Below are 20,000 nucleotides of genomic sequence, written 5' to 3' on the forward strand. Positions count from 1 at the left end.
TAGTGATTTAAACACACACATGGTGAGTTCCTCTATCAGTGACTCAGTAGTGATTTAAACACACAACACACACTTATTATATCACACTGTGTTGTGAAGAAAAATTATATTAAACCAATATTTCCTCTCTCTCTACCCCTCTCTACCCCCTCTCTCCCCCCTCTCCTCCCCTCTTCTCTTTCTCCCCCCCTATCTTCCCTCTCTCCTCCCTCTCTTTCCCCTCTCCTCCCCTTTCCTCTCTCTCCCCCCTATCTTCCCTCTCTCCTCCCTCTCTCCCCCCTCTCTCTCCCCTCTCCCCCCTCTCCTCCCCTCTCCTCTCTCTCCCCCATATTCCCTCTCTCTCCCCTCTCTCCCTCTCTCTCCCCTCCCTCTCTCCCCTCTCCTCCCTCTCTCCCCTCTCACCCCTCTCCCCCCTCTCCTCCCTCTCTCTCCCCTCTCTCCTGCCTCTCTCCCCTCTCTCCCCCCCTCTCCTCTCCCCTCTCCCCCCTCTCTCCCCTCTCTCTTCCCTCTCTCCCCCTCTCTCTCCCCTCTCTCCTCTCTCCCCTCTCTTCACCCCTCTCTCCCCCTCTCTCCCCCTCTCTCCTCTTTCCCTCTCTCCTCTCCCCTCTCTCTCCCCCCTCTCTCTCTCCTCTCTCTCCTCTCTCCCCTCTCTCTTCACCCCCCACTCTCCCCCTCTCTCCCCTCTCTCTCCCCTCTCTCCCCCCTCTCTCCTCTCTCCCCTCTCTCCTCTTTCCCCTCTCTCTCCCCCTCTCTCCTCTGTCCCCTCTCTCTTCACCCCTCTCTCCCCATCTCTCTCCCTCTCTCTCCTCCCTCTCCCTCTCCCCCCTCTCCTCTCTCCCCTCTCTCTTCACCCCCTCTCTCTCCCCTCTCTCTCCCCTCTCTCTACCCTCCCTCTCCCCCTCTCTCTCCTCTCTCTTCCCTCTCTCCCCCCTCTCTGTCCCCTCTCTCCTCTCTCCCCTCTCTCTTCACCCCCTCTCTCCCCCCTCTCTCCCCTCTCTCTCCCCTCTCCCTCCCCCCCTCTCTCCCCTCTCTCCCCTCTCTCTCCCCCCTCTCCTCTCTCCCCTCTCTCTCCCCCCTCTCCCACAGTTGCTCCATCCTTTGACCTGAGTGCGTTTAAAGACGGTCTGGAGATAATCGTGCCTCAGCCTCTGACCATCAGAGTGCCGATCACCGGCTACCCGACCCCGGTCGCCCGCTGGACCTTCGGGGAGAAGGAGCTGAGCACCGCCGACGAGCGCGTCTCCATGACGACCAAGTCCACGTTCACCGAGCTGGTCGTCACGCCCAGCGTGCGCCCGGACAAAGGCACCTACACGCTGAGGCTGGAGAACGATGTCACGTCTGTCTCCGGAGACATCGAGGTCAACGTCATCGGTACGCTGCCGCCACTTTCCTTTCCTCTCTAGTTCCCTCTCTAGTTCCCTTTCTAGTTCCTTCACTAGTTTCCTCTCTAGTTCCCTCACTAGTTTCCTCTCTAGTTCCCTCTCTAGTTCCCTCTCTAGTTCCCTCTCTAGTTCCCTTTCTAGTTCTTTCACTAGTTCCCTCTCTTGTTACCTCACTAGTTTCCTCTCTAGTTCCCTCACTAGTTTCCTCTCTAGTTCCCTCACTAGTTTCCTCACTAATTCCCTCTCTAGTTCTCTCTCTAGTTCCCTCTCTAGTTCACTCACTAGTTCCCTCTCTTGTTTCCTCTCTTGTTACCTCACTAGTTTCCTCTCTAGTTCCCTCACTAGTTTCCTCTCTAGTTCCCTCACTAGTTTCCTCTCTAGTTCCCTCACTAGTTTCCTCTCTAGTTCCCTCACTAGTTTCCTCACTAGTTCTCTCTCTAGTTCCCTAGTTTCCTCACTAGTTTTCTCTCTAGTTCCCTCTCTAGTTCACTCACTAGTTCCCTCTCTTGTTTCCTCTCTTGTTTCCACACTTTTTTTTAATGCTTTTGACATAAAAAAATGAAAGAAGCTTTTCTCTCTCAAAAACCAACCTGTATTTGGACAAGCAGAATCTCTTTTCCCTTGCCCGACAGGACCGTAGAGCCCTGCAGTATGACGAAACGTTAGCTTTAACGTTAATATTTTTTGCATGGTTGTATCTCTGTGTGTTTCCTCCAGCGGCGCCGAGCGCTCCGAAGGATTTCAAGGTCCTGGAGGTGACCCGGCAGCACGTCCACCTGGCCTGGGAGGCCCCCGAGCACGACGGAGGAAGTCCTCTCACCGGGTACCAGGTGGAGAAACGGGACATGTCCCGCAAGACCTGGGTCAAGGTAGGACCTCAACTTCTGAACACCTCAAATTGGGATGAACACACATGTTCATCATGTTTCTCAGATTTCCCTCTCCAGTTTCCTCTCCTGTTTCCTTCTCTAGTTTCCTCTCGTTTCCTTCTCGTTTCCTCTCTAGTTCCCTCTATAGTTCCCTCTCTAGTTTCCTCTATTGTTTCCTTCTCTAGTTCCCTCTCTAGTTTCCTCTCGTTTCCTTCTCTTGTTTCCTCTCTAGTTCCCTCTCTAGTTCCCTCTCTAGTTTCCTCTCTTGTTTCCTTCTCTAGTTCCCTCTCTAATTTCCTCTCTTGTTTCCTCTCTAGTTCCCTCTCTAGTTTCCTCTCCTGTTTCCTTCTCTTGTTTCCTCTCTATTTCCTTCTCTAGTTTCCTCTCTTGTTTCCTCTCTAGTTCCCTCTCTAGTTTCCTCTCGTTTCTTTCTCTAGTTCTCTCTCTAGTTCCCTCTCTTGTTCCCTCTCTAGTTCCCTCTCTAGTTCCCTCTCTAGTTTCCTCTCCTGTTTCCTCTCCTGTTTCCTCTCTAGTTTCCTCTCTATTTCCCTCTCTAGTTCCCTCTCTAGTTTCTACTAGTTCCTTCTCTAGTTTCCTCTCTATTTCCCTCTCTAATTCCCTCTCTAGTTTCCTTCTCTTGTTTCCTCTCTAGTTCCCTCTCTAGTTTCCTCTCTTGTTTCCTTCTCTAGTTCCCTCTCTAATTTCCTCTCTTGTTTCCTCTCTAGTTCCCTCTCTAGTTTCCTCTCCTGTTTCCTTCTCTTGTTTCCTCTCTATTTCCTTCTTTAGTTTCCTCTCTTGTTTCCTCTCTAGTTCCCTCTCTAGTTTCCTCTCGTTTCTTTCTCTAGTTCTCTCTCTAGTTCCCTCTCTTGTTCCCTCTCTAGTTCCCTCTCTAGTTTCCTCTCCTGTTTCCTCTCCTGTTTCCTCTCTAGTTTCCTCTCTATTTCCCTCTCTAGTTCCCTCTCTAGTTTCTACTAGTTCCCTCTATCATTCCCTCTCTAGTTCCCTCTCTAGTTTCCTCTCTATTTCCCTCTCTAGTTCCCTCTCTAGTTTCTACTAGTTCCTTCTCTAGTTTCCTCTCTAGTTCCCTCTCTAATTCCCTCTCTAGTTTCCTGTTTATTTCCCTCTCTAGTTCCCTCTCTAGTTTCCTATCTAGTTCCTTCTCTAGTTCCCTCTCTAGTTCCCTCTCTAATTCCCTCTCTAGTTTCCTGTTTATTTCCCTCTCTAGTTTCCTCTCTAGTTCCCTCTCTAGTTCCCTCTCTAGTTCCCTCTCTAGTTTCCTATCTAGTTCCTTCTCTAGTTCCCTCTCTAGTTCCCTCTCTAGTTCCCTCTCTAGTTTCCTGTTTATTTCCCTCTCTAGTTCCCTCTCTAGTTTCTACTAGTTCCTTCTCTAGTTCCCTCTCTAGTTCCCTCTTTAGTTTCCTAGCTAGTTCCTTCTCTAGTTCCCTCTCTAGTTCCCTCTCTTGTTTCTCTCTAGACGCATGTCCTCACGTGTTCTTCTCATGGACGTAAATGAGCAGTTGTGCAGCTACGACTTTCGCTTCAGTCTCAGCTGCCGCTCCTGTTTAATAAATTGAGAATGATGGTTTCCCTGTCTGTGTTTGTCTCTGTCTCAGGTGACAACGGGGATCCTGGATCTGGAGTTCACTGTCACCGACGTGGTGGAAGGAAAGGAGTACCTGTTCCGGGTCACCGCCTGCAACAAGTGCGGACCGGGAGAGCCCGCCTACATCGACGAGCCCGTCAACGTCTCGTCTCCCGCCAGTGAGTCACAACACAGACTAATGCTGCGTTCCAGGCAACCCGTAACTCGTGTTTTCACAACCTTCTACCAGTGAAAGTGTCCTGGAACGGAAGTCAAACCCGTAACTTACTACCCGTGAACTCGTACCAGATCGTTGTACTCTGTGTTACAGTTTTTGACTTCACACACACATAAACAACAATGGCGACCCCCGTTGAGGCTGTACAGAGGCCGTTTATTAACAGTGATAAGTAGAAATAAATAGACATAAATAGGCAACGTAAAGTAACCTAGATAGCTAACGTCAACGTTAGATAGCCACTAGCTAGAAGGGTTTGTGGTGACTTTGCCTGGAACGCTACCAAGTCGTGAGTCGTGACTTGAAGTCGTAACTTACGGGCTAAAAACTGTGTCTGGAACGCAGCATAAGGGCCCTATCTCGCAAGTGTCTTTGCTAGTTTAAGACCAACGCAGTTGTCAGTTTCCCGTCCAGCGCCCGCGTCATTTAAACAGCAAATGCACCTGCACCCATCTGTGCACCCATGGGCGTGCTGGTCTTACAGGGAGGTGTGTTCAGGTGCATTCTGGGCGTGCTGGTCTTACAGGGAGGTGTGTTCAGGTGCATTCTGGGAGTATTGCTATCTCGAGGCAGCAGGAAGTGATGGCACCATTGACCAACAAAAACCTGGTCTAAAGTCAATAACGCAGCATTTCATTGTTATTTTAACAGAGCATTAGTAAAATGCTCCTAGGCTCGTGCACAGCGCGCACACACTATGCTTGTTACACACACAGGGACGCACAGCAGCACACACACACATGCGCGCACACACACACACACACACACACACACACACACACACATGCAGAAGATTACTAATAATAATATTAGGGTGTAAATCCTCCATCATAACAGCAATGCTCCAAGGTCCAAACGCGCCTGGCTTTTAAAGGGAATGGGAGATGATCTCTGATTGGTTGATTACATGTTACGCCCAAAACACACCTCTGATTAATGAAGACACACACACACACACATTTACACATTTATGTAATCAGGTAAATTATCCCATAACTACCACTGTTTGAAGTGTTGAAATGCACTCTTTGTTTGTTTAAGTTGTAAACAGTCCACAGCGTTGTATCTAACCCCTGGTTCTGGTCTGGTGTCCCTGCAGCCTGCCCCGACCCCCCAGAGAACCTGCGGTGGAGAGACAAGTCGGCCAGCGGCATCTTCCTCACCTGGGAGCCGCCCAAGTACGACGGCGGCACGGGCATCCGCGGCTACAACGTGGAGCGCTGCCAGAGAGGAACGGATAAGTGGGAGCCCTGCGGGGACATGGTCCCCGAGCTGAACTGCCAGGTGACGGGTCTGACGGAGGGCCAGTGGTACGCGTACAGAGTCCGAGCCCTGAACCGCCTCGGGGCCAGCCGGCCCTGCAAGGCCACCGACGAGATCCAGGCCGTAGACCCCAAAGGTACGCACAGCTCCCCGACTTTAGAGACCACCAGAATCACCTTTTCATGTACAAAAGGTGCCACACTGGAGCCTAGAAATCTAGGCTGGGTCTCAAACCACCTACTGTCACACTTCAAACACTTAGTTTTAAGTAAATAGTGGAGATAACGAAAAAGTCAGAGCACTGAAAGTACCAGGATGACCCCCTAAAAAGGTCAAAAAGTTAAGTGTGGAACGATGGACACTACGCGCACTAAACGGGCGCCATCTTGACTACGCAGCGGAAAGGGGAGGGGCCAGGGACGTGGACCGGCAGCTGATTGGACCAACGCGTCACGTGGTTCTGGCTGCTCCCGGATTTTACAACAGAGAATAATGGCGGCTCGTTCAGAATACGATCTCGTTTTTTACGAAAATAGTTCACCGAAACGTGTTTCTGAAAACATTTTAAGCGAGAAATAGGCCGTGCAGTTGCTGAATCTGTCTTCATTTCAGATCAACAAAGGTCAGTTTAAGAGATTTTCGTCAGATTTTCAGAGGCGGCGGGGCGAGCTAACTGCTCGTCATGTGCGAGTGCAATCAAAGATAGTACAGAAGATGAGATGTCTCGCTCTGTAGCTAAAACAGAGACCTGAACACAGGGTGAAAAGAGGAGGTGCAGCAATGTGCAGTACAACAAAAACATGGTGATTTTTGATAATTAAACCATGTAAACCTATTCTGGTACAGCCTCAAAATACAATTTATGAATCTGAAAATGAGCAGAATATGAGAGCTTTAAGGAACAGGATTACGCAGATTCGTACACTGTGATTCTCCCTCTATGTAGCCAGACAGTTAGTCTGAAAGAAAACCAAATTTCTGATATAGAAACTTTTAGAAAATGGGTCAATAGTTACATTTTCCTAAACCCCCATGCTACATTTCAAATGTTTAGAATCCATCACTTAATTCATTCATTATTATAGTATAATTATTTTAGGAATTATGCATGACATATTTTTAAATCAGCATTTTGGCAAATATTTCACGTACCCCCTGCAGTACTCCAGAGTACCTCTAGGGCACATGTGTCAAACCCAAGACCCGCGGGCCAAATCCGGCCCGTTGCAGATTTAGATCCGGCCCGTATATCAATTTGGGTTCACAATACATTTTGGCCCACCAAGTTGTGCGCCAAACCAAAAACACATGGAAAGTGTTTTTTAAACTGCAATTACCTGACATTATATGGCAGAATATGGCAGATTTGCCGACTCTGAGACTCACAGATTCAGGCTGTGAACAAGATGTAACATTGTTTTGTTTAATTAGCTAATGTGACAAGAAACTTACAAAATTGTCAAAAAAAGCAAAACATTTACAAAAAGGTGACAAATGTCTGAGAAAGCCACAGAAATGTTGGAACCAAAAACAACAAAAATGAGGAAAAAAAAGCTACAAAATGTTTAAAAAAAAGTGACATGCAATAACAAAAGCACGTCAATAAACTCTACATGTCTGGCCCTCGGTGTCATTTTCTTTTTCCAGTGTGGCCCTCTGGGAAAATGAGTTTGACACCCCTGCCCTAGGGGGACACGTACCCCCTGCAGTCCTCCAGAGTAGGGCAGGGGTGTCAAACTCAATTTCACCAAGGGCCACACCGGAAAAAAGAGAATCACATCAAGGGCCAGACATGTATAGTATATTGACATGCCTTTATTTCATCGAAAAAGTCCAATATCTTTGACTCATTTATTGCGTGTCTCATATAGTCTTCTCCCTTACAGTTTGGTCCACATAAAGCCCTGAAAATATGAGCAAAAAAGTTCCAAAGCCATCCTAGAATTTAGCAAATCAAGCAAAAACAATAATTACATTTTCTAAGTAGGCTACCACACAGCTGACTCACAACGAGCTCTTTCACAGCCGGAATATTAAACTCTGGTTCTGGGGGAACTTCTCAGTCTCAAAGTCGGCAAATTTGCCAAATTCTGCTTTGAGTATTGCGTAATTGCAAATTGAAGAACAGTTTCCCATGTTTTTGGTTTGGCGCACAACTAGGTGGGCCAAAATATATTGTGAACCTAGATTGATATGGGAGCCGGATCAGAATGAGCGAAGGGCCGGATTTGGCCCACGGGCCTTGAGTTTGACACACGTGCCCTAGGGGGACAGGTACCCCCTGCAGTCCTCCAAACTACCCCTAGGGGGACACGTACCCCCATTTGAGAACCACAGGTCTAAGCTGTAACCCTCTGACTGTCTCTCCTGTCGGTGCAGAGGCCCCGGAGATCCAGCTGGATGCCAAGCTGCTGGCTGGTCTCACCGCCAAGGCCGGCAGCAGGATCGAGCTCCCGGCCGAGGTGACGGGGAAGCCCGAGCCGCGGGTCAAGTGGACCAAGGCCGACCTGGTGCTGAAGGCCGACGACCGGGTGTCCATCGACACCAAGCCGGGACACTCCACCGTCTCCGTCGCCAAGACGCGCCGAGACGACAGCTGCACCTACATCATCGAGGCCACCAACAGCAGCGGGCGCGCCACCGCCACCGTAGACGTCAACATCCTCGGTAAGAACCACTTTCACTTATTCACTTATTCACTTATTCACTTATCCACTTATTCACTTATTCACTTATCCACTTATCCACTTATCCACTTATTCACTTATCCACTTATTCACTTATTCACTTATCCACTTATTCACTTATTCACGTATTCACTTATCCACTTATCCACTTATCCACTTATCCACTTATCCACGTATTCACTTATTCACGTATTCACTTATTCACTTATTCACGTATTCACTTATCCACTTATCCACTTATCCACTTATTCACGTATTCACTTATTCACGTATTCACGTATTCACTTATTCACTTATCCACTTATCCACTTATCCACTTATCCACTTATTCACTTATCCACTTATCCACTTATTCACTTATTCACTTATCCACTTATCCACTTATCCACGTATTCACGTATTCACGTATTCACGTATTCACTTATTCACTTATTCACGTATTCACTTATCCACTTATCCACTTATTCACTTATCCACTTATCCACTTATTCACTTATCCACTTATCCACTTATTCACTTATTCACTTATCCACTTATCCACTTATCCACTTATTCACTTATCCACTTATCCACTTATTCACTTATCCACTTATCCACTTATCCACTTATTCACTTATTCACTTTTTCCACTTTCTCACTTTCTCACTTTCATATTTTCCGGGTGATTAACGTGGCGTGTTTCCTCCCACAGATAAGCCCGGCTCTCCGGCCGCCTTCGATATCTCCGAGATCACCAACGAGACGTGCTTCCTGGCGTGGAACCCTCCGCGCGACGACGGCGGCTCCAAAGTCACCAACTACATCGTGGAGCGCCGCGCCGCTGACAGCGAGATCTGGCACCGGCTGTCCTCCACCGTGAAGCAGACCACCTACAAGGCCGTGGGCCTGGTCAAGTTCAAGGAGTACATCTTCAGGGTCTTCGCCGAGAACCAGTTTGGTGTCGGCCCGCCCGCCGAACACCCGTCCATCATCGCCAGATACCCCTTCGGTAGGTCTGAGCGTGGGCGATTTAAGACCCTTTTTAGGGCAGCTCAAGCCCGCCTAAATTTCATCTCAGCCCCCGTAAAAATTATAATACTAAAAAACTTAAAAATAAATATTTTTTAATCAATTTTAGTCCTTCAAGTGAGAGTTTGCGAACTTGTCATGTTAGTGACAAAGGACAAATAATTACCGGTTTAATGTTGGTAGTCCCCAGAGAAGAAGTTGGTAGCGTGTGTTAGCGACACTAATGTTAGCGGTCCACTGCTGCTGGGTCTAACGTTAGCGGTCTACCGTTAGCGGTCTACTGACCCACTGCTGCTGGGTCTAACGTTAGCTGTCTACCGTTAGCAGTCTGTTGACCCACTGCTGCAGGGTCTAACGTTAGCTGTCTACTGTTAGCGGTCTAACGTTAGCGGTCTACCGTTAGCAGTCTGTTGACCCAATGCTGCTGGGTCTAACGTTAGCTGTCTACCGTTAGCGGGCTACTGACCCAATGCTGCTGGGTCTAACGTTAGCTGTCTACCGTTAGCGGGCTACTGACCCACTGCTGCTGGGTCTAACGTTAGCTGTCTAACGTTAGCTGTCTACCGTTAGCGGTCTACTGACCCAATGCTGCTGGGTCTAACGTTAGTGATCTACTGACCCACTGCTGCTGGGTCTAACGTTAGCTGTCTACCGTTAGCGGTCTACTGACCCAATGCTACTGGGTCTAACGTTAGCTGTCTACCGTTAGCGGTCTACTGACCCACTGCTGCTGGGTCTAACGTTAGCTGTCTACCGTTAGCGGTCTACTGACCCACTGCTGCTGGGTCTAACGTTAGCTGTCTACCGTTAGCGGTCTACTGACCCAATGCTGCTGGGTCTAACGTTAGCTGTCTACCGTTAGCGGTCTACTGACCCAATGCTGCTGGGTCTAACGTTAGCTGTCTACCGTTAGCGGTCTACTGACCCAATGCTGCTGGGTCTAACGTTAGCTGTCTACCGTTAGCGGTCTACTGACCCAATGCTGCTGGGTCTAACGTTAGTGATCTACTGACCCACTGCTGCTGGGTCTAACGTTAGCTGTCTAACGTTAGCGGTCTATTGACCCACTGCTGCTGGGTCTAACGTTAGCTGTCTACCGTTAGCGGTCTACTGACCCAATGCTGCTGGGTCTAACGTTAGCTGTCTACCGTTAGCGGTCTACTGACCCAATGCTACTGGGTCTAACGTTAGCGGCCTGCTGACCCACTGCTGCTGGGTCTAACGTTAGCTGTCTACCGTTAGCGGTCTACTGACCCAATGCTACTGGGTCTAACGTTAGCGGCCTGCTGACCCACAAAACACAAAATTCAGGCGACTGGTGACAGTTTTATGTATAAAAATATAATGTAGTAAGGGGGCTTTTACATCTTGGCCCTTTTGCACAGCTTACCAGGGTGTCCCATTTCACATATTTGCATTATGTCCTAAGATTGGACTTGTCTTTTAATTTTTGTAAATAAATATGTTGTACATCAGGGCCCGCATCAGAGTCCATTTGACCCCAAAGTCCAGTTTGTTTTTGATTAGTACAGTTCATGCATAACGTTACTCCCGTACGGTTCGCATCAGGTGTGAAAACCAACTGTACCGAAACATGGAAGTTAACTTATAATGAAACTGTCTCGATGTAATACTGATGCTTCGTGGACTAACCCCCCTTCCCCCCCCGCCCCAGATACTCCCGGTGCTCCGTATAAGCTGGAGGCTTCAGACATCGCTAAGGATTCGGTGAGCCTGGCGTGGTACGAGCCTGACGAGGACGGAGGAAGCCCCATCACCGGCTACTGGGTGGAGAGATACGAACCGGACCATGACAGATGGCTCAGGTGCAACAAGCTGCCCATCAAAGACACCAACTACAGGTGAGTCCATCGACTTAAACACGGAGATACCGCCTTCAGATTGAGAGGCGTCTGTGCCGCCACGCCATTTTGGGACGGCCATCTGACCCACTTGACCATGTGTCACTGCCCGATGTGAGTCGCGCGCAGATATGAGTCGCGCATGCTCCGATTTAAACGGTTTACTGCATAACGTTATACTGAAATTTGTGAAATCCATAAAATAATAAACTTTTTTCATTACATACAATAACAGAAGATGGAAATCATTTCCAAAAATGTTTTAGCTATCTATGATTGTTAGATTGCTAACGTTGTAGCTATCTATGATTTTTAGATTGCTAACGTTGTAGCTATCTATGATTTTTAGATTGCTAACGTTAGCTCAAAACGCCATTCAAGTGACAGCCTTTGTTGTGTTTGATTGCTAACTTGTAGCCAGCAGCAGTAGCAGCAGTCATTTCAGAAACGTTTTAGCTCGTAGATGTGCGTTAGCTCAAAAAGCCATTAGCATCTTGGAGGCTACTTGTCACATCGGACAGTGACACCATGAACACTCATAGTTGACTTTTGTGCCAAACTAAGCAACGTGTATCTAGGTTTATATATATCTATGCAGGTGAGTCCCACCGTTTTTGTCGCTTTTTCGACATTTTTTCAACGTTTTGTTGCTTTTTGGAAATTTTTTCAATGTTTTTGTCGCTCTTTAAACACTTTTTCAACATTTTTGTAGCTTTGTTTTACTACATTTTTGTCACTTTTTTTAACGTTAACTTTTTTGGGTGCTTATGTTGCTTTTTGGACATTTTTGTCACTTTTTGGACATTTTTTCAACATTTTTGAGGTTTTGTTTTATTACATTTTTGTCACTTTTTTTAACGTATTTTTTTTCAAAATTGTTGTCACTTTTTCGGGTGTTTTTGTTGCTTTTTTGACATCGTTTCAACGTTTTTGACACTTTATTTACCTTTTTTTCTGACATTTCTTTAGATGTTTCTCATTTTTTTTCTACTTTTTTTAATGTATTTCGTTTTTTCGGTTTTCTTTGCTCCTTGACATTTTGTCATTTTTTTCGGCTTTTTATTTTTCTGACATGTTTGAGACCAAACAACTAAACTAATCCAGCATCCAGACAATAATCCACCGTGATGATAATCTTTATAGTTGCAGCTCTACTTCGGCGTCAATGTATCGATACTATTAACACGTAAAATATGGTGACACCATGCTGAATCGTTTATTTCCTGAGCCTTACTTTAAACTTGTCTGTTGGATTTCAGTGTGTTAATGTGATGTGTTTCCCTCCGCAGAGTCAAAGGTCTTCCCACCAGGAAGAAGTACAAGTTCAGAGTCCTGGCGGAGAATCTGGCAGGAACTGGAAAACCCAGCAAGGAGACAGACCAGATCCTTATCAAAGACCCTATCGGTACGAAAACATCTACCTTCAATTCACTTCAAAGTTTATTGTCACACGCACAGTAAGGAAACAGGTTTCTCTGTCCAATGGCATCGTTCCTTTGCTGTCCACAGAATGCCAAACAATGAAAAATCTACAATATATACTAGAAATATAAAAACGCCAGAGCAGGGGGAATGAGAGGGGGGAAACGTAGCAGAGCAGGGGGAATGAAAGGGGGGAAACGTAGCAGAGCAGGGGGAATGAGAGGGGGAAACGTAGCAGAGCAGGGGGAATGAGAGGGGGAAACGCCAGAGCAGGGGGGAATGAGAGGGGAAACACCAGAGCAGGGGGAATGAGAGGGGAAACGCCAGAGCAGGGGAATGAGAGGGGGAAACGCCAGAGCAGGGGGAATGAGAGGGGGAAACACCAGAGCAGGGGGAATGTGAGGGGGGAAACGTAGCATAGCAGGGGGAATGAGAGGGGGAAACGTAGCAGAGCAGGGGGAATGAGAGGGGGAAATGCCAGAGCAGGGGGAATGAGAGGGGGAAACGCCAGAGCAGGGGGAATGAGAGGGGGAAACGTAGCAGAGCAGGGGGAATGAGAGGGGGAAATGCCAGAGCAGGGGGAATGTGAGGGGGGAAACGTAGCATAGCAGGGGGAATGAGAGGGGGGAATGAGAGGGGGAAACATCGAAGAGCAGGGGGAATGATAGGGGGGAAACGTAGCAGAGCAGGGGGAATGAGAGGGGGAAACGTCAGAGCAGGGGGAATGAGAGGGGGGGAAACGTAGCATAGCAGGGGGAATGAGAGGGGGAAACATAGGAGAGCAGGGGGAATGAGAGGGGGAAATGCCAGAGTAGGGGGAATGAGAGGTGGAAACACCAGAGCAGGGGAAATGAGAGGAGGGAAACACCAGAGCAGGGGGAATGAGAGGGGCAAACATAGCAGAAGACATTACTTTATAAACCAAAAGGCAGCAGTGTAGATATAGCCTGAGTCTGTGAGTCTGTAGTTGGGTTTGAATAATTGAAATCCTTTTGTGAGCATCTAAAAGCCGTGGTTGTCCAACTCTTCCAGACCCCCCATGGCCTCCCGGTAAGCCCACGGTGAAGGACGTGGCCAAGACTTCCTGCTTCCTGGTGTGGACCAAACCGGAGCACGACGGCGGCGCGAAGATTGACAGCTACGTCATCGAGATGCTGAAGAGCGGCACCACGGACTGGATCCACGTGGCCGAGGACATCAGCACCCTGGAGCACTTCCTGAAGGGCCTGATGGAGAAGCAGGAGTACTCGTTCAGGGTGCGAGCCGTCAACGTGGCCGGGGAGAGCGAGCCCAGCGAGCCCAGCGAACCCGTGCTCTGCAAGGAGAGACTCAGTAAGAAGAGACTCAGTGATACTCCATACTTACATACAAGGCTGAATTTAGGGAGACTTCAGATACAGTATTAGGGGACCACTAAGGTCTATATAAAAGAGACTTCAGATACAGTATTAGGGGACCACTAAGGTCTATATAAAAGAGACTTCAGATACAGTATTAGGGGACCACTAAGGTCTATATAAAAGAGACTTCAGATACAGTATTAGGGGACCACTAAGGTCTATATAAAAGAGACTTCAGATACAGTATTAGGGGACCACTAAGGTCTATATAAAAGAGACTTCAGATACAGTATTAGGGGACCACTAAGGTCTATATAAAAGCATCCAAAGAGCACCATGTCATGGGACCTTTAAAGATATCTAGTTAAACACAGAGAGATGGTAAAGAAATATGGTCCTTCCTGTTTTTTAATCATTTTCTAACTGCTCTTTAATGTTTTATATAAAGCACTTTGAATTGCCCTGTTGCTGAAAATGTGCTTGCCTTGCCTAACTAACCGACATGTCCATCGTATGACGGTAAGTCTTCGAGAGACGACATTAACGCCTCTCTCTCTCTCGTCTCCCCTCAGACCCTCCGTCGGCGCCGCGCTGGCTGAACGTGGTCAGCATCTGCCGAAACAGCGCCGACATGAAGTGGACGGCCCCGGAGCGCGACGGCGGCTCGCGCATCACCAACTACGTGGTGGAGAAGCGTGACGCCCGCCGCAAAGGCTGGCAGGCGGTGGACACCACGGTGAAGGAGCTGAAGTACACGGTGACCCCGCTCAACGAGGGATCGCTCTACGTGTTCCGAGTCGCCGCCGAGAACGCCGTTGGCCTCGGGCCCTTCTGCGAGCTGGAGGACAGCGTGATGGCCAGAGACACTTTCAGTAAGTGGGAGGGCAGTGTTTAGTTTAATTCTTTTTATTTCCGGCCATCTGTAACTCACAACAGTCGAATATATACAGTACAGTACAGTTAATAAAAAAGTAAAAGGTGGCTACTTTGAAGAATCTAAAATATAAGACATGTTTTCAGTTATTTCACACTTTTTTGTTAAGTACATAATTCCATATGTGTTCATTCATAGTTTTGATGCCTTCAGTGAGAATCTACAATGTAAATAGTCATGAAAATAAAAAGGAAACACATTGAATGAGAAGGTGTGTCCAAACTTTTGGCCTGTACTGTATTTAACAAAAAAATGTGAAATAACTGAAAACATGTCTTATATTTTAGATTCTTCAAAGTAGCCACCCTTTGCTTTTTTATTAATAAGGGAAATAATTCCACTAATTAACCCTGACAAAGCACACCTGTGAAGGTAAAACCATTTCAGGTGACTACCTCATGAAGCTCATTGAGAGAACACCAAGGGTTTGCAGAGTTATCAAAAAAAGCAAAGGGTGGCTACTTTGAAGAATCTAAAATATAAGACATGTTTTCAGTTATTTCACACTTTTTAGTTAAGTACATAATTCCATATGTGTTCATTCATAGTTTTGATGCCTTCAGTGAGAATCTACGATGCAAATAGTCACGAAAATAAAGAAACACATTGAATGAGAAGGTGTGTCCAAACTTTTGGCCTGTACTGTACATAGAGACAAGAAACAAACAAGACCGAAAAGGTGTAGGCTGAAGCCGGAGCTTATTACACCTACCCCTTTTTACATGAAAATATATTTTTAATACAAAAATTTAAAGTTACAGAAACTAAGTATACACTATATATACCCCAGTACAACACAAGAAGTCCAATACATTTTGTGCACCTTCTGGTATTCACACTTCTATTTCACGTATATTTGTTAATCACCTTATATTTAAAACATTTTTTAAATCGGTTGATTGTGTTACACTTTTTCAAGTCAATTTCTAATTCATTCCACAGTTTAACTCTATACACCGAGACACTTCTTTGATTTCTTCTAGTGTAAAGTCTAGTGCTGCTCCCTCTTAGTGGATTATTGGACTAATCGGTCGTTTTGGTCTTAGTCAACTTAGATTTTTATCTTTATCTTTTAGTCTATTAGTCATGTTTGATGCTTTTTTCATGCTGAATGACGTATTTCCAAGAAACGTACGAGCACATCTCTGGTAAACACAAGAATTAAAGTGGTGCTTATAGCATGACTCTTTGCGGAGAAACTCAGATTTACAGATCTGTCGATTAAATCAACTAATCGATTAGTCGGCACAATTGAACAAGTGTTAGTCGACTAAGAATTTCTTTAATCGAGCACAGCCCTGGTAAAGTCGCACAGAGATTGGTTGGGACACTCAGTATTAATCATACGGTATGTATTAACACTTGTTTGTGTCGCAGCGTCTCCCGGGCCACCGTACGCCCTCACCGTCAACGCTGTGACCAAGACATACGTGGACCTGCAGTGGGAGGCGCCCAAAAACGATGGCGGCAGACCCATCCTCAAGTAGGTTTCTCTGTTTTTTTCATCTGAATCTTTATTGGCAAGATATTTAAAATGTATTAAAGGTCCCATGACATGGTGGTCTTTGGATGCTTTTATATAGGCCTTAGTGGTCCCCTAATACTGTATCTAAAGTCTCTTTTATATAGACCTTAGTGGTCCCCTAATACTGTATCTGAAGTCTCTTTGACCAACTGCCACTTTGCGCGTTTGAAAGCCATGATGTCTCTCTCTCATGGGTGGGCCAAATTCTCTGGGTGGGCAAAGCAGAGAAAGGGGAGGTAACCTATCCCCTTATGACCTCATAAGGAGAAGATTCCTGATTGGTCCATCTGAGCTTTCATTTTCTCAAAGGCAGAGCAGGATACCCAGGGCTCGGTTTACACCTATCACCATTTCTAGCCGCTGGGGGACCATAGGCAGGCTGGGGGGACTCATATTAATGTTAAAAAACCCTCATAAAGTGAAATTGTCATTCCATGGGACCTTAAAAAGTTATTTACAGGGTTCATACGTTTTGAAAAAACCTGGAAAAGTTATGGATTTTGAAAAATGCAAATTCCAGGCCTGGAAAGGTTTTGGAAACATAAAAAGACCCAGAAAGTTTTGGAAAAGTCATGCAATTTCTTTTAACACAGCATAATGATATGTGATTAATAAATTATTTTTTTACGTCATCTTAACCTCAGCGTTGTATTCAGGGAGAGATATTATGAATCCCACTATGAACCACATACATTATCATTAATTTATAGTTAAACCTCTGAGGGTAAACTTTAACACAGATTGGTATTCTTATTGTAGAATGTCGTCTGACATTTTCAGGAACAGATGGAAAAAAGTCATGGAAAAGTCATGGAAAAGCCATGGAAAAGTCATGAAAAAGTGATAGAAAAAAAGTCATGAAAAAGTCATGGAAAAGTCATTGAAAAAGTCATAGAAAAGTCATAAAAAAAAAAGTCATGAAAAAGTCATAGAAAAAAAGTCATAAAAAAGTCATAGAAAAAAGTCATAGAAAAAAAGTTATGGAAAAGTCATGGAAAAAAAGTCATGGAAAAAAGTCATGAAAGAGTCATGGAAAATTATTGGTTAAAATGCGTATGAAGCCTGTATTTATCACTACACTGCATGTTTAAAGACTGGTGTTAGAAAGTAAACGGCCCTTCCTTTAAACTTTAACACAGATTGGTATTCTTATTGTAGAATGTCGTTTGACATTTTCAGGAACACATAGTCATGAAAAAGTCATGGAAAAGTCATGGAAAAGTCATGGAAAAGTCATGAAAAAGTCATGGAAAAGTCATGAAAAAGTCATGGAAAAGCCATGGAAAAGCCATGGAAAAGTCATAAAAAAGTGATAGAAAAGAAGTCATGAAAAAGTCATGGAAAAGTCATGAAAAAGTCATGAAAAAGTCAGAAAAAAAGTCATGAAAAAGTCATGAAAAAAGTCATAGAAAAAAATCATGGAAAAGTCATAGAAAAAAAGTCATGGAAAAGTCATAGAAAAAAAGTCATGAAAAAGTCATGGAAAAGCCATGGAAAAGTCATGAAAAAATGATAGAAAAAAAGTCATGAAAAAGTGATAGAAAAAAAGTCATGAAAAAGTCATGGAAAAGTCATGAAAAAGTCATGAAAAAGTCATGGAAAAGTCATGAAAAAGTCATGGAAAAGTCATGGAAAAGTGATAGAAAAAAGTCATGAAAAGTCATAGAAAAAGAGTCATGAAAAAGTCATAGAAAAAAAGTCATGGAAAGGTCATAGAAAAAAAGTCATGGAAAAGTCATGAAAAATTCATGAAAGAGTTATGAAAAAGTCATAGAAAGAAGTCATGAAAAAGTCATGAAAGAGTCATGGAAAAGTCATGAAAAAGTCATGAAAAAGTCATGAAAGAGTCATGGAAAAGTCATGAAAAAGTCATGGAAAAGTCATGAAAAAGTCATGAAAGAGTCATGAAAAAGTCATGAAAAAGTCATGAAAGAGTCATGGAAAAGTATTGGTTAAAATGCGTCTGAACCCTGTATTTGTTATCACAGCACTGCATGTTTAAAGCCTGGTGTTAGAAAGTAAACGGCCCTTCCTTTAGCGGTATGAAGGTGTGGTGACCTTTTGGGTGACTCCCCAGGTATTCCCTGGAGAAGAAGGAGAAGCTTGGGACCCGCTGGGTGAAGTGCGGGAAGACTTCGGGTCCGGACTGTAAGTACCGCGTGACGGACGTCATCGAGGGGACGGAGGTCCAGTTCCAGGTCAGCGCCGAGAACGAGGGAGGCATCGGCCATCCCAGCGAACCCACCGAGATCCTCACCATCGAGGATCCCACAGGTCAGTCCAGCCAATCAGCAGTTGGTACAAAATGTCAATGTCAACTCTCGAGGTGTTGTCCTGTCGACCCGCAACTATGTGTTTTTGTGGCTCGAAATTTCAACATTTTGTTGTTCTTTTTCTACACTTTTCTCAACGTTTTTGTCGATTTTATTCAAATTTTTATTGTCACTTTCCTTTCAAATTAGTTTGTCACCCTTTTGGTGTTTTTTTTTATACAATTTTTTTTTCACAAAATTTTCTCTCACTCTTTTAAACAAGTTTTTGTCATCTTTGCTGATGTTTTCGATGTTTTTTTGGTCACCTTTCCCCACTTTTTTCAGCGTAAAATAAAAATAAAAAATTGTCTGGTTTTTTTTCCTGCATTTTTGGAGCTTTTTCCAACATTTGTCACTTTTTTCAACGTTTTTTTGTTGTTGTTCTGCTATAGAAAGTATTTGTAAATGGGCCAAATTTGACCCATGGACTATATACTATATATATATATATATATATATATATATATATATATATATATATATATATATATACTGTATATATTAAGGGTGTGACAAGATTAAAACGTGACGAGATTTCTCGTCGAGGTGAAAAGTTTACATATTGTGTTCATCTTGTCTGTCACAAATGATTTAAAAGTGGCAGGGGGATCTTCAATAGTAATTCCACGCTCCATCACGCTGACATCACATCGCCTCACGAGACAACTTTTCACCTCGACGAGAAATCTAGTCTCGTTCTCGTGAACCCAATCTCGTGATGTGTCTCGTCTCGTGGAGTAAGCGTCTCGTCACACCCCAAATATATATATATATATATATATATTATATACAGTATTTATATTATTTTACTTCTTTGTTTTTTTATTCCCTGAAAAAACAGCTTTACATAATTAATGCGCATACGTTTTTTTTGTGGGGTACATTTTTCATCCTTTATTGACAGCACAGCTGAAGAAATGAAAGGGGAGAATGACATGCAGCAAAGGGCCGCAGGTCGGAGTTGAACCCACGGCCTGCTGCATTGAGGAGTAAACCTTCTCTATATGTTTGGGCGCGCGCTCTACCAACTGAGCTATCTGGGCGCCCAATGCAAATAAGTTTAAATGAACATTTTTTTCAAAAACAGAAAAGTGGGGAAAGAGAGTTTAAACGTGTCCGTCCGTCCCCCTACAGGCGTCCCGTCGCCACCCATGGAGCTGCACGTGACCGGAGCCAGCCGGGACTTCCTGTCCATCGCCTGGAAGCCGCCGCAGAGAGACGGCGGCTGCCGCATCAGCGGCTACCACATCGAGATGTGCGCCGCCGGCACGGAGAAGTGGATGAGGGTCAACGCGCGGCCCGTGAAGGAGCTGAAGTACCGCGTGGAGGAGGGCATCGTGCCCGAGAAGGAGTACATCCTGAGAGTCCGCGCCATCAACTCGGTCGGAGTCAGCGAGCCATCAGACATCTCGGAGAACGTCTTCGCCAAAGAGAGCGACTGTAAGAGCAGCCAGTATAACCCAGTATAAACCAGTATAAACCAGTATAACCCTGTATAACCCCGTATAACCCCGTATAAACCAGTATAAACCAGTATAAACCAGTATAAACCTGTATAACCCTGTATAACCCT

At 45.3% G+C, this 20,000-nt stretch overlaps 1 protein-coding gene across 1 annotated transcript in view; it reads left to right on the forward strand.

The window, feature by feature from the left end:
• LOC114564194 (titin-like) overlaps positions 1-20,000 on the forward strand; it is a 380,077-nt gene that overhangs the window by 226,731 nt on the left and 133,346 nt on the right. The window contains 13 exon segments of the mRNA XM_028591428.1: positions 1,087-1,374; positions 2,103-2,254; positions 3,868-4,015; positions 5,174-5,473; positions 7,717-8,004; positions 8,716-9,012; positions 10,708-10,894; positions 12,184-12,299; positions 13,349-13,648; positions 14,229-14,528; positions 15,968-16,073; positions 18,193-18,389; positions 19,562-19,867. Coding sequence (XP_028447229.1) covers positions 1,087-1,374; positions 2,103-2,254; positions 3,868-4,015; positions 5,174-5,473; positions 7,717-8,004; positions 8,716-9,012; positions 10,708-10,894; positions 12,184-12,299; positions 13,349-13,648; positions 14,229-14,528; positions 15,968-16,073; positions 18,193-18,389; positions 19,562-19,867 — 2,985 coding nt within the window.

This window comes from Perca flavescens, chromosome 11 (genome assembly GCF_004354835.1).
Source record: "Perca flavescens isolate YP-PL-M2 chromosome 11, PFLA_1.0, whole genome shotgun sequence".
NCBI classification, from domain to species: domain Eukaryota; kingdom Metazoa; phylum Chordata; class Actinopteri; order Perciformes; family Percidae; genus Perca; species Perca flavescens.